This window comes from Megalops cyprinoides, chromosome 2, assembly GCF_013368585.1.
Source record: "Megalops cyprinoides isolate fMegCyp1 chromosome 2, fMegCyp1.pri, whole genome shotgun sequence".
Lineage (NCBI taxonomy): Eukaryota > Metazoa > Chordata > Actinopteri > Elopiformes > Megalopidae > Megalops > Megalops cyprinoides.
Genome location: NC_050584.1, coordinates 66,401,384 through 66,414,070, shown reverse-complemented (window position 1 = coordinate 66,414,070; position 12,687 = coordinate 66,401,384). Strand labels below are relative to the sequence as shown.

At 47.0% G+C, this 12,687-nt stretch overlaps 1 protein-coding gene across 1 annotated transcript; it reads right to left on the bottom strand.

Annotated features, from left to right (window-relative positions):
- Positions 1–1,548: 1,548 nt before the first annotated feature.
- Positions 1,549–11,558, bottom strand: chrnd (cholinergic receptor, nicotinic, delta (muscle)). The gene is made up of 12 exons (XM_036522375.1): positions 11,493–11,558; positions 10,469–10,614; positions 9,937–9,981; positions 9,344–9,453; positions 7,852–8,007; positions 7,370–7,485; positions 6,508–6,708; positions 6,065–6,176; positions 5,637–5,751; positions 5,145–5,358; positions 2,517–2,635; positions 1,549–2,046 (listed from the first exon to the last, which is right to left on the bottom strand). The coding sequence occupies exons 1-12, from the start codon at positions 11,548–11,550 to the stop codon at positions 1,861–1,863; spliced, it is 1,578 nt and encodes a 525-aa protein (XP_036378268.1). The 5' UTR covers positions 11,551–11,558; the 3' UTR covers positions 1,549–1,860.
- Positions 11,559–12,687: the final 1,129 nt, after the last annotated feature.

Here is a 12,687-nt window from a genome sequence, read left to right as displayed (position 1 = left end):
AGACTAATTGAGGTTTCCCAGTTAAAACTGGATTATCTGAGGTGACACAAATTAACTAGACTAATGCTTGGATGAACAGCTCCTGTTTTATCACGGGAATCAGTTTATATATATATAATAATAATACATCTGCTTTGCTGTGGTGGAAAGCGGCAAATGTAATGAAATCAAATCCTGGCACAGCGAGGAGGTCGGTAACCGGTGCCCGCAGGGTCGCTTCTGGAATCCGTGCTGACGCATCAGCGCGGTTCTGCAGAAGCGGAGCATTTCTGTTCATATCCGTATCATTGAAGAATCCCGGTCAGCGAGTCGTACTTCAGCCTTTCGCATCTCCCGTGTGCGTCATCCTTTACTGGGATTTCCCCATTGTGCACAGACGACGTTCTCCCGTGAAAGGAAAATGCAGCCTGTCAATCAGGAGGTCTTTTCTGCATTCAGAATTTATTACATTCTACAGCCGGCATTCAGGTTTGCGTTAAACTCGACCTACTGCGCATGCGCTCTCGGTCGAACGCGGCGTCTCATTGATAACCGCCCGGCTCATGATACTTTATGGAGTTAGACAAGAAACTCGTGGATTTGGTGGCTAACTAACTCAATTTAAAATTCTCAAATCATGTTTGTAAGAAACTCAAATGAAAATAGCAGTAGGTTAGAGAACCACGATGAGCGTATTCATCGCAGAAATGCGGAATAATCAGGCTACAGTGTTTTGTACATTGCATGGAAGTCAGATCTCTGAATCGGCTTTTAAGTATTTTTAAGATTAACAATTTGATCCCTAGTTCTACGTTTCAGATTTGCAACCGTGCAGTGGAACCGTGTTTTAATTGGTCATTTGTAGTTTTATTTGTGTTTTTATTCATCTGCAGTTGAAATGAGACTACGTGCTCAGTGTCCACAGGTAAAAATAAAACAGTAAGTTCTCAAAGCCTTCTAACTACGCTCAAAAATTAATGCAAGCGATTCAAAAATGCACTCCTGTCCCTGCGTGGAAGCCAGTGAAACACTCAAAACATAAGGACCGGTTAACACGGGCCCGTGAACGGTTCTATTACACTTACGTTTGGCCTGGAAAATATTCACTTCTTCCAAACTATTCCTCACTTTTTAGCAGGCATTTGGGAGGGGACAGAATGTGCGCAGGTGCATTCAGTATCCCATTTACTTACATTCCTGATACGTTCCAGCGGCAACAACAGATCCTGGTCTTTGCAAGTACAATCCTAAAGTCAAGCATTGTGTAAGACAAGTCTAAGTACTGATCCAGGATAACTTCTGTGCTTGGCATCAGAATCTTTGTACACAGTACAAAGTGCTTCCATGAGAATGTGACCACACAATTCCAAGTTCCGAGCCCTATGTCTAAATGCAATTCGATGTCATTTCCTGTGATACTGTATGGAGTTCAGCAGGTGGCGCTGCTTTGTAACTAATACACAGTGCAAAAGCTGGTGTCGTCTGTAGGCCTGGTTTATTCCACACACATGAAAATGCCTAATAATGATATTTGTATTTATTATAGGTCATTTATATTAAAATGCGTTGTGTATTTCTTGATTTTCATGTCATCCATTTTCACATCAGATTATTTACAAAGATTAATATATATTGCCTTGTCATAAGAAAATGTAGCAAGTTGTCCTTTCTATAGAGAAAACATTAAATTGATATTAGCCTTCTGCTTATGAAGATGAAATGTAAAATGACCCTTTACTGGAAGGCTGAGATCATGAAGACCTTCTGAATCTAGCAGACGTTGCATTTCACATTCCACAAAAACAAATCCACCCTTTTTTATTATTGTGCCACACTCAGTGCGCCTCAACATGACTGCAGCTGACCCCACTGAGAGGTCTGTCAGGACAGATAGCGCTTGTTCTCCTCCAGGTAGTTGTAGGGGTCTCCCTTGAAGGGCAGTGGGGGCGGGTGGTTGTATACGCCCATGATGAAGATGACGATGGTTCCCAGGGTCATGACCGGCGTCACCAGGAAGAGACAGAGCCGGTCCACCGTCCTGGCGATGCCGCTCCAGTTGTCTTTCTCCTGTGAGGGACGCAGCAGGATTGCAGGACAGGATGAAGGGTGATCAGATAATAACGGGATGTTGGGGGATTGGAATGGAGGATGGGCAATGGAGTAGAGGAGGCAGGATTGGAATGGAGGATGGGGGAATTAACAGTAGAAGTGTGGCGGAAAAATGAAGAAGCTGGGAGTGGGATTATATTGTCTATATGCTTACATTCCACATAATAATAATCTTAAAAAGCCTATGTGCCATTCACAGAGGCAAAAATTGGACCACATTGAACTAAAATCAGATAATGAAGAATGAACTTGTAAAAAGTTACAACTGGGACTTAGGAGTCATGGTAGGAGTAGCCGTGACATTGAATTGGCAGTTAAAGGCAGGGAAGAGTGGGTTGGCTGTTTGATTTGCAATCAGTGATTGGTTTATAAAGGGATTGCCTCACTGAGTGATTGTTCCACAGAAGCAGGCCGGCAGATCCTCTTACCTCACTGTACTCATTCTTCTCACGCATGTGCTTCACAATGTAATTGGCTCCTTCCACGGCTGGCTTCATCTCTGAGTACAGCTGGTCACTGGCTTCACCATCATTGCCTGCCTTGTACACTGCAAAGAAGCAATCTCACTGTCACTGTCAATGTCTCTGAAATGACCGGTGGTTTCTATGGGGACCCATTGATTATACCCTAATCGCCCTTGTATAGCTTAACGGTTTGCATCCTGTCATGATATCAATGACTGATGCATTAACAGCACTGTCTGTACTATGTTGTGATATCTGTGTGTGCTGTAGCTGTGCTTTCTGTCCTGTGTTGTGATATCTGTGTGTGCTGTAGCTGTGCTTTCTGTCCTGTGTTGTGATATCTGCGTGTGCTGTAGCTGTGCTTTCTGTCCTGTGTTGTGATATCTGCGTGTGCTGTAGCTGTGCTTTCTGTCCTGTGTTGTGATATCTGCGTGTGCTGTAGCTGTGATTTCTGTCCTGTGTTGTGATATCTGTGTGTGCTGTAGCTGTGCTTTCTGTCCTGTGTTGTGATATCTGCGTGTGCTGTAGCTGTGCTTTCTGTATTGTGTTGATATCTGTGTGTGCTGTAGCTGTGCTTTCTGTCCTGTGTTGTGATATCTGCGTGTGCTGTAGCTGTGCTTTCTGTATTGTGTTGATATCTGTGTGTGCTGTAGCTGTGCTTTCTGTCCTGTGTTGTGATATCTGCGTGTGCTGTAGCTGTGCTTTCTGTCCTGTGTTGTGATATCTGCGTGTGCTGTAGCTGTGCTTTCTGTATTGTGTTGATATCTGTGTGTGCTGTAGCTGTGCTTTCTGTCCTGTGTTGTGATATCCGTGTGTGCTGTAGCTGTGCTTTCTGTACTGTGTTGATATCTGTGTGTGCTGTAGCTGTGCTTTCTGTCCTGTGTTGTGATATCCGTGTGTGCTGTAGCTGTGCTTTCTGTACTGTGTTGATATCTGTGTGTGCTGTAGCTGTGCTTTCTGTCCTGTGTTGTGATATCTGTGTGTGCTGTAGCTGTGCTTTCTGTCCTGTGTTGTGATATCTGCGTGTGCTGTAGCTGTGCTTTCTGTCCTGTGTTGTGATATCTGCGTGTGCTGTAGCTGTGCTTTCTGTATTGTGTTGATATCTGTGTGTGCTGTAGCTGTGCTTTCTGTCCTGTGTTGTGATATCTGTGTGTGCTGTAGCTGTGTTTCTGTCCTGTGTTGTGATATCTGCGTGTGCTGTAGCTGTGCTTTCTGTATTGTGTTGATATCTGTGTGTGCTGTAGCTGTGCTTTCTGTCCTGTGTTGTGATATCTGCGTGTGCTGTAGCTGTGCTTTCTGTATTGTGTTGATATCTGTGTGTGCTGTAGCTGTGCTTTCTGTCCTGTGTTGTGATATCTGCGTGTGCTGTAGCTGTGCTTTCTGTCCTGTGTTGTGATATCTGCGTGTGCTGTAGCTGTGCTTTCTGTATTGTGTTGATATCTGTGTGTGCTGTAGCTGTGCTTTCTGTCCTGTGTTGTGATATCCGTGTGTGCTGTAGCTGTGCTTTCTCTACTGTGTTGATATCTGTGTGTGCTGTAGCTGTGCTTTCTGTCCTGTGTTGTGATATCCGTGTGTGCTGTAGCTGTGCTTTCTGTCCTGTGTTGTGATATCTGTGTGTGCTGTAGCTGTGCTTTCTGTCCTGTGTTGTGATATCCGTGTGTGCTGTAGCTGTGCTTTCTGTCCTGTGTTGTGATATCTGTGTGTGCTGTAGCTGTGCTTTCTGTCCTGTGTTGTGATATCCGTGTGTGCTGTAGCTGTGCTTTCTGTCCTGTGTTGTGATATCAGTGAGTGATGTACCTGTTCTGTCCACATTGTGTTATGACATCAGTGAGCGATGTTAGTGTATTCTCTGTGTTGTGTGACATCAGTGAATGATGTAACTGTGCTGTGACATGGTATCAGTGAGTGATGTCAGTACGGTCTCTGTATTGCATTGTAAGTATTGTTGTTTTACTCTGTTTAGTGTGTTGTGATATCAGTGAGTGATGTAGCTGTACTTTCTGTATTGTATTGTGAGACTAGTGAGTATTGTTACTGTACTCTCTGTATTGCACTGTGAGACTCATGAGTATTGTTACTGTACTCTCTGTATTGCACTGTGAGACTCATGAGTATCGTTACTGTACTCTCTGTATTGCACTGTGAGACTCATGAGTATTGTTACTGTACTCTCTGTTTTGCACTGTGAAACTCATGAGTATTGTTACTGTACTCTCTGTATTGCACTGTGAGACTCATGAGTATCGTTACTGTACTCTCTGTATTGCACTGTGAGACTCATGAGTATTGTTACTGTACTCTCTGTTTTGCACTGTGAAACTCATGAGTGTTGTTACTGTACTCTGTATTGCGTAGTGAGTATTGTTACTATGTTGTTTGGATTGCATTGTGAGTATTGTTGCTATGTTGTCGGTATTGCGTTGTGAGTATTGCAACTGGACTTTGTATTGCATTGTGAGGCTATTGAGTATTGCTGCTGTACCCTCCACGTGGTAGAGTACTGGGGCATGCGTTTGTGTGAATGTGCATGCATTCGCGTACGTTGGCGTGTGTTGGCGTGCTTTGGTGTGTGTTGGCATGCATGAGACAGACCTGCAGCGGGAGTTCTGCGCGTGGTGAAGCCGTGCCTCTCGGACTGCTTCTCGAACATCAGGTCGCTACGGGACTTGACGCTGTGGTACTCCTCGGCCTTGGCGATGTACCCCACTGAGCTGGAGCGTCTCTGGAGGGCCCCGCCCTGCCAGCTGGGCTCACTCTCTGCGGGGCGGGACATGTGCAGGAGCCGCGGCAGCCGCTCCAGGAAGAACTGCATCGTGGGGGATGGGGGCGGGGTTAGCGGCACGGCTTTTAACATTTAAAGCACCAGCCTCATCTGCAATTTAGTAGCAGTTCCACATGTGTAGGAAGGAAGCCAGGAGTGGTTGTAGTGTATTAAGGTGGACTCAAAGCCAGGGGTGGTGGTTGTGTTTTATGGTGGACTGAAAAACAAGGTGGTTGTTTTGTTTTAAGGTGGACTCAAAGCCAGGGTGGTTTTTCTGTTTTAAGGTGGACCCAAAGCAAGCCCATGAAAGGAGCGGTAAGTACCTCTTTAGTCCAGTCTGACATGACGTGGGTGCTGGGGGTGCGAAAGTGGAGGTTGAGCACAATGACGCAGTTCAGAACCACCACAGTGACCAGCACCATGATGAACATGAGGTACCTGAAGGGGTGAGGAGAATCGCACTCTTTATCCACCACTGCACATGTCCAAAAAACCAAACGTCACAGGAAATGTGGAAGAAATCCATATTTATCTGCACATCATACATGCTGTTCCACTATTCTGTAATTGTTCTTGTTGCTTCTGTAATATGTGTTATATTCATTATGCCATAATAGCCTTAGCTCTGGATAAGGTATGAGTTGGGGCCTAATAATAATAATAATAATAATAATAATAATACTGGGAGTGCCTCACTGACATGTCCCCAGCTCCTCATCGGTCAGAGTAAAGCACAGCCATGATCACGTACTTCACGATGAGGGGGATGGCCATGGAGGTCTCTGGCAGTCGCTGTGAGATCAGCAGCAGGAAGACAGACTGGGCCAGGAGCACCGAGATGGAGAGGGTCATCTTCTCCCCACCTGCAGGAGATTTAGGACAAATATGCTGAACAAACCACCCGCTAAAGATGGGCCCTCGGAGAACACAGGCCGCCCATACACAAAGATGCATCAGGTGAGTCGAGAGGGTGTAAATTTTGATGTTGTTAAGCAACTAAAAGAGTTTTGAACCACTGCAGCTGATTTAACCCTCTCTATTCCATTGTAGCCTGTCAGAATCTGCAGTGGGAGTCATGCAATGCGATCCCGTGTCTAAATCGATTTCGCACAGGGCAGCACGGTCACCCAATGGATGAACAAGACTGCAAACGCGCTCGAAACGCGATGGCGGAGACACCCCGCCCGCACTCACTGTCAGCCGGCAGGTAGTAGACGAGGGAGGCCAGGAAGGAGATGAGCACGCAGGGGATGATGATGTTGACCACGTAGAAGAGCGGCTTGCGCTTGATGATCAGGTAGAAGGTGATGTCCTGGTGCTTGTTGCTGTCCTTCGGGATGCTCTTGTAGGTGTTCCTCCGGGCCGGCTTGTGGATGATCTCCCACTCACCGTTCTCTATAAGACAAGCGATTAAAAAAAAACTGTGAAGGAGGAGAATGTCAGACCTCTGTCACCCGCAGCAGATTCTAACTGAAGCTTGGATTTATTTTGTTCCCTCAACAAGAGAGATTTGGAAAAGGAGGGAGAACAAGGTCCTGTGACTTGCAGAAAGGGGTTAGGCAGGCTAGCTGCACTGATACTGAGTCATTAATGTGTTCCTTAAAGTGTAGTGTGATTGTGGGAAGAAATGGAGTAAGCACTTGTCTCAGGGTGTGCAAAAACTAAACTATTACCACCAATTACCACCAGTTTCCAGCCACCAGGTTTGTGGCTGGTTCAAATCCATGCTGAGGCACTGATGTTGTACTCTTGGTCACGGTACTTAACCCAGAATCACCTCGGTAAACATTCAGCTGTATAAATGGATAAAATTCTGGATAAGAGTATCTGTTAAATGACAATAATGTCATGTATATTTATGATATAGGTATGGTGGAGTTTTTGTTACTGCTCGGTAAGCTAGAATTGAATTGTAGATCAGATTAGTTTTTAGATCAGTTGAGCAGATGCAGTCCGATGGCACCTGCCAGGAGGGCAGCCAGAGGAGATTAACAGTAGTCCGACCTGTTGAGTACTCCTGTAGGAGTTCCCAGGTTTGAGGGCTTTGAGGCTTTACCTGTGAACTCCTCCGGATCGATGACGATCCACTCCACCTTATAGGTCTTGTTGGTCTCTGCGTCCTTCGCCTCTAACAACTGCATGCTGATCTCGTTAGCGTTGTAGGTAAGGGAGCTGTTGAGAGTGCATAGAGGGGATTGAACGTTCTCACAATGATCCTGCAACGGCACCACAACGTCACTTCTCAAAAAGCAGTTGGAGGCTTATGCTTTTGGAGGCAGCGGGGACCGAAAACAATCAATCGGGTGATCTAAGTATCCTCTGAGCTGTTTGATAACCACAGACAAAAAGCCAGCACTTGTGAGGAGAGAGGTCTCTGTGAAAGCTGCACTGACTGCGAGAGGCAGGGCCGTTAGCCACCACCTCATCTCCTGCTCCGACAGAAGGGTCAGACCGGGGTGGGTGGGGGCAGTGATCAGCGATGGGGACACAGTTAGCAGGAGGTAACCAGCAGCCCCCCCTCTCCGCTTGCCCTCTCACCTGAACTTGAGCGTGCAGTTCTGCCAGTCGAAGGGGAAGTAGTTGACGTTGATGGCGCAGGAGCTACGGAAAATGGCGGGGGGCAGCCAGTATACGTAGCCGTCGGGGTACACCAGCACGTTGGAGTAATAGGCCACCTGGAACTGGGCATCGTTACTGCAGTTGAGAGAGCGGAGAAACATGGCACACCCCTGAGGTACTGAAGATACAGCGGCAGTAAGCACACGCTGACAGCTAGCACACGGCGACAACTAGCACACAGCGACAGATAGCACACACTGACAGCTAGGACACGCTGACAGTAAGCACACACTGACAGCTAGGACACGGTGACAGCTAGCACACGGTGACAGCTAGCACACGCTGACAGTAAGCACACACTGACAGCTAGCACACAGCGACAGATAGCACACACTGACAGCTAGGACACGCTGACAGTAAGCGCACACTGACAGCTAGGACACGGTGACAGCTAGCACACGGTGACAGCTAGCACACGCTGACAGTAAGCACACACTGACAGCTAGCACACGGCGACAGCTAGCACACGCTGACAGTAAGCACACACTGACAGCTAGCACACACTGACAGCTAGCACACGGCGACAGCTAGCACACAGCGACAGCTAGCACACGGCGACAGCTAGCACACGGTGACAGCAAGCACACAGCGACAGCAAGCACACACTGACAGCATGCACACATCGAAAGCCCCTGCATAACACACCCTTTCACATGCAGGGGAGTGGTGCTCCAGCCCAATACACTGAACCATCCAATCATACTGAACCAACCCAACACCAGCCTAACACACTAAACCAGCCCAGCACACTAAACCATCCCAACACCAGCCCAACACACTAAACCAACCCAACACACTTAACCATCCCAACACCAGCCCAACACACTAAACCAGCCCAACACCAGCCTGGCACACTAAACCAACCCAGCACACTAAACCATCCCAACACCAGCCCAACACACTAAACCATCCCAACACCAGCCCAACACACTAAACCAACCCAACACACTTAACCATCCCAACACCATCCCAGCACACTAAACCAACCCAACACCAGCCCGACACACTAAACCAACCCAACACACTAAACCATCCCAACACCAGCCCAGCACACTAAACCATCCCAACAACAGCCCATCACCCTAAACTATCCCAACACCAGTCCGACACACTAAACTAGCCCAACACACTAAACCATCCCAACACCAGCCCAGAAACCTAAACTATCCCAACACCAGCCCACCACACTAAACCAGCCCAACACCAGCCTGGCACACTAAACCAACCCAGCACACTAAACCATCCCAAACACCAGCCCAACACACTAAACCATCCCAACACACTAAACCATCCCAATACCATCCCAGCACACTAAACCAACCCAACACCACCCCGACACACTAAACCAACCCAACACACTAAACCATCCCAACACCAGCCCGGCTCACTGAGCCAGCGCAGGGGCTCTTACTTGTTCTCCAGGACGATCTCGGGCAGCCACACCATTTTGGATGGAACGCGCAGGATCCCGATGTCATCGAACTCCGAGCTGTTCCAGGAAAGCCTGCTGTCGTACCAGCCCTGTGTGCACCAATGAGGGAGGGAGAGAGAGGAGGTGGAGGGAGAGAGATTCACACCAGCCCACACAAACTGACAGAAAATGAGACAGCCAAACGAAGAACATGAAGCACATGGAGATATGGTGGCACAGGTAGGTATGAGGCCACAGGTAGATAGAGGGACACAAGTAGATAATGTAGAACACAGGTACTGCGTGTGACACCTATAATGTAGTATTGTGTCTGCTGTCAGTCTAACCTTTTCACATGTCTGACTCTAAGATGGTCTGGATAAGTTCATCTGCTAAGTGATTAAATGCAATTTTACAGTCAATATGGGGACACAGGCTCACATCAGGACTCCCAGTGATATGTGGACACAGAGAGCAGTGGCATTTTGGATGTTTTTTTTTTTTTTTTTTACAGAAGCTTCCAGCACATTCTGACCGTGTAGATGACGATTTGCTCTGGAAAAGGAACACAATGGAAAATAAAATGTGCTTACATGCTCCATCCATACGTTGGTAAGCAGCGTTTCATCAGCTTCTTTCTGTAAAAGGGAGAAGAAGAACAAAGAGAAGGAGCTGGAGTTTTAAAGCAAGCTAATAGGTCACCTCCCTGAATGTTGCACTCAGCATCTCTCTTCAGTCCACCGTTATCTGCATGTAAGTAGTAAGTGGAAATCATCATGCGGTTTGAATAGGAATTACCTTTCACTAGTTTTCACTAGATGAAAAATGGTATGTTTCTGTTGATGTAAAACACTTCACTGGCTTGGTTTTTGACCTGTTGTGGTAAGCAGGCCTCCCCAAAACATTGTGGCCATCGAACAGGTGCATCTACCAGCATAGAAGAGCAGATGGTTTCTGATGTCACAATGAAGCACTCCACAGATGCTCATTGGCAGTTCTCCATCGCCACCTCTTTACTCAAAGAGGCTCTGTGATGTCTGTGCCACTTGGGAGACCAGGCTGCCTACCACTGTGAAGTATAGCAGTGGGAGTGTAGGTGCATGGGTTTGGACAGCTATACTGTACCAGCGATATCAGGTTGGAGAGAGTGAGGCCCAGGTATATAGTGACAGTGTCGTCCTTTTTCTCCACTGGTCGGAGCTCCTTGTTGTACGCGCGCTCCTTTAACAAGTAATTCATGAGTCGTTCCTCCTCATTTCTCCCCCTGCATACTGCAATGGTGACCAAAAGACAAAGGTTCCTACTATGAGGTTCCCACTCTACTGAATTGTCCTCTAAATCGCTAAAAGCACAAATGAGCTTTGTCTTGCAAAAAATAAAATAAATACAAACACAATCTGTAGTAATAATGCCATTAAAGGTATGATTTTTGTGTGAAATCACAATCCTTTTTTTGCTGAAAAACTATTGAAAGTACTGTGTTACAAATGTATTATCGAATGTTGAGTATGTTATGTTACATTATTTAGCAGTTGCTCTTACCCAGAGCAACATCGGTTATAGTTCTTTACAATTTTATCCATTTATATAGCTATATATAGATATTTTACTGAGGCAGTGGGTTAGGTACCCCAAGGGTACAGCAACAGTGCCTCAGTGGCGAATTGAACCGACAACCTTTCAGGTTACAAGTCCTGCTCCTTGACCACCACGCTACGCTGCTGCCCTGACCACTGTGTCAGAAATGGTGTATAAATATATACTGCAAAAAGTGATAAATATATTTCTATAAAGCTGCTAATTAAGTGTTTGAGATTTCTTAATGTTTTTCTAAGACCGCCAGGCACAGATGAGCTAAAATACACTTCGTCCTTAAACCTCAGACACTTAATGACAGAAATCTGCCAGCATTACACTGAGTTACACATGTGCTTTGGAAAGCACTTATCCTCCTGGTGTTGCAAGGAACTGATGATAATCTCTTAAGTCAGTAAACAAATGAACGGACTGACTACCAAATCCCCACCCACACGTAGTTAGTTTCATGGTCCACACAAGCCGTTTATAGCAGCACTCCTAAATCAACCAAAAAAGTTCCAACATTCCAAGGTCTGGCAGAATGATCTGGAAGGAGTCTTTGTTGGCTTACCTGGCGTGCAAAGGGCTAGCAGAAACAGTGCAGACAGGGGTGAGTAAAGGAGCCTCATGGCTGTGCTCTGTGTCTGTGGTAATGAGCACACGCTCACGCATAGCCTCTGCTTCACAAAGAACGGACTACAGTTCTACCCTGGCCCTGACAGACAGAGACAGGTGCGGGGGGGGCAGACAGGAGAAAATAGACTCCGAATCTTTGACTTCCTCATGTGAGAGACGGGAAGAGGGGGCGGGAGACAGCAGACAGAGAGAGAGAGAGAGAGAGAGAGAGAGGCAGCTGCTCTGCCTATTTTACCCCTACAATCGCAGACTTTGCGTGCCAGGAAGCGCAGAGTGTGTGGCAAAGCCTGCTAACATGCGGCTCTGGGGGTAAATCAAAACTGGGAAATAACTGCACCCTGGTAAAAAAAAGCTAAAGAAAATGTGAGAGTGGTGTCTCGAGGGGTTTCTGAGTGATGGTGAAAACGATCTTATTAAAAGCGTGATAAAGCGTGGCTGTGGACGCTTTCCTCGATCGGGGCGAGGCGCCCGGCTGTACCGTGTGGAATGAGGAACTGCAATGAATGAGGGACAGCTGTATCCCCGCAAGCCGCTGAGTGATCTGCCCCAACAGCCTCGGTTTGTAAGCTGATCTATTTTTACGCTGGACTGTTTTTTTTTTTTTTAACAACAATAACAACGAACCAGTTGGGACTTTAGGAATGCATCACCTCTCCACTTCCCCGCGTGGTCACACACAACCTTGGAAAAGACAGCTTTCCGGAAAGATGAGCTCCCTCTCAGGAGACCACAGGCTGCGGATACAGGCTCTCTCTCAGCCATGCTGGCGGATATTTACACTCCATTTTGGCCCGTCTGGGACACCTCTGATGCGGTTAGAAATGCCTCTGTACTCAGTGCCCTCCCCCTGGTGGCTCTCCTGAGTGTTACATGTTCCTACACTTTCGGGAATCTGTGCTCGGGAGCATCCCCTCACCTGTCTCTGCCTGTTATCTTTGCTGGAGGGGAGGCAGGGGCATTGGGGGGTGAAGGGGGGGGGGGGGGGGGCATTGGGAGTTGGGGGTTGGGGGGAGCTGAGAGAATGAGGGCTGTGAACCAGGAATGCCACCACCCACTATTTGTTTGTCCAAGCCAGCTGTTGACACTTAATACCAGAATTTTTTTTTTCTTTGTCAATCACGAAAAGAGAC

Excerpts from the sequence above, each read along its gene's own strand:
- chrnd (XM_036522375.1), bottom strand. The coding sequence starts at position 11,550 with ATGAGGCTCCTTTACTCACCCCTGTCTGCACTGTTTCTGCTAGCCCTT. Across the intron at positions 5,752-6,064 it reads GCCATCCCCCTCATCGTGAA|GTACCTCATGTTCATCATGG; the intron begins GTACGTGATCAT and ends TCACCCCTTCAG. Across the intron at positions 5,359-5,636 it reads TGTCAGACTGGACTAAAGAG|TTCTTCCTGGAGCGGCTGCC; the intron begins GTACTTACCGCT and ends CCCACGATGCAG.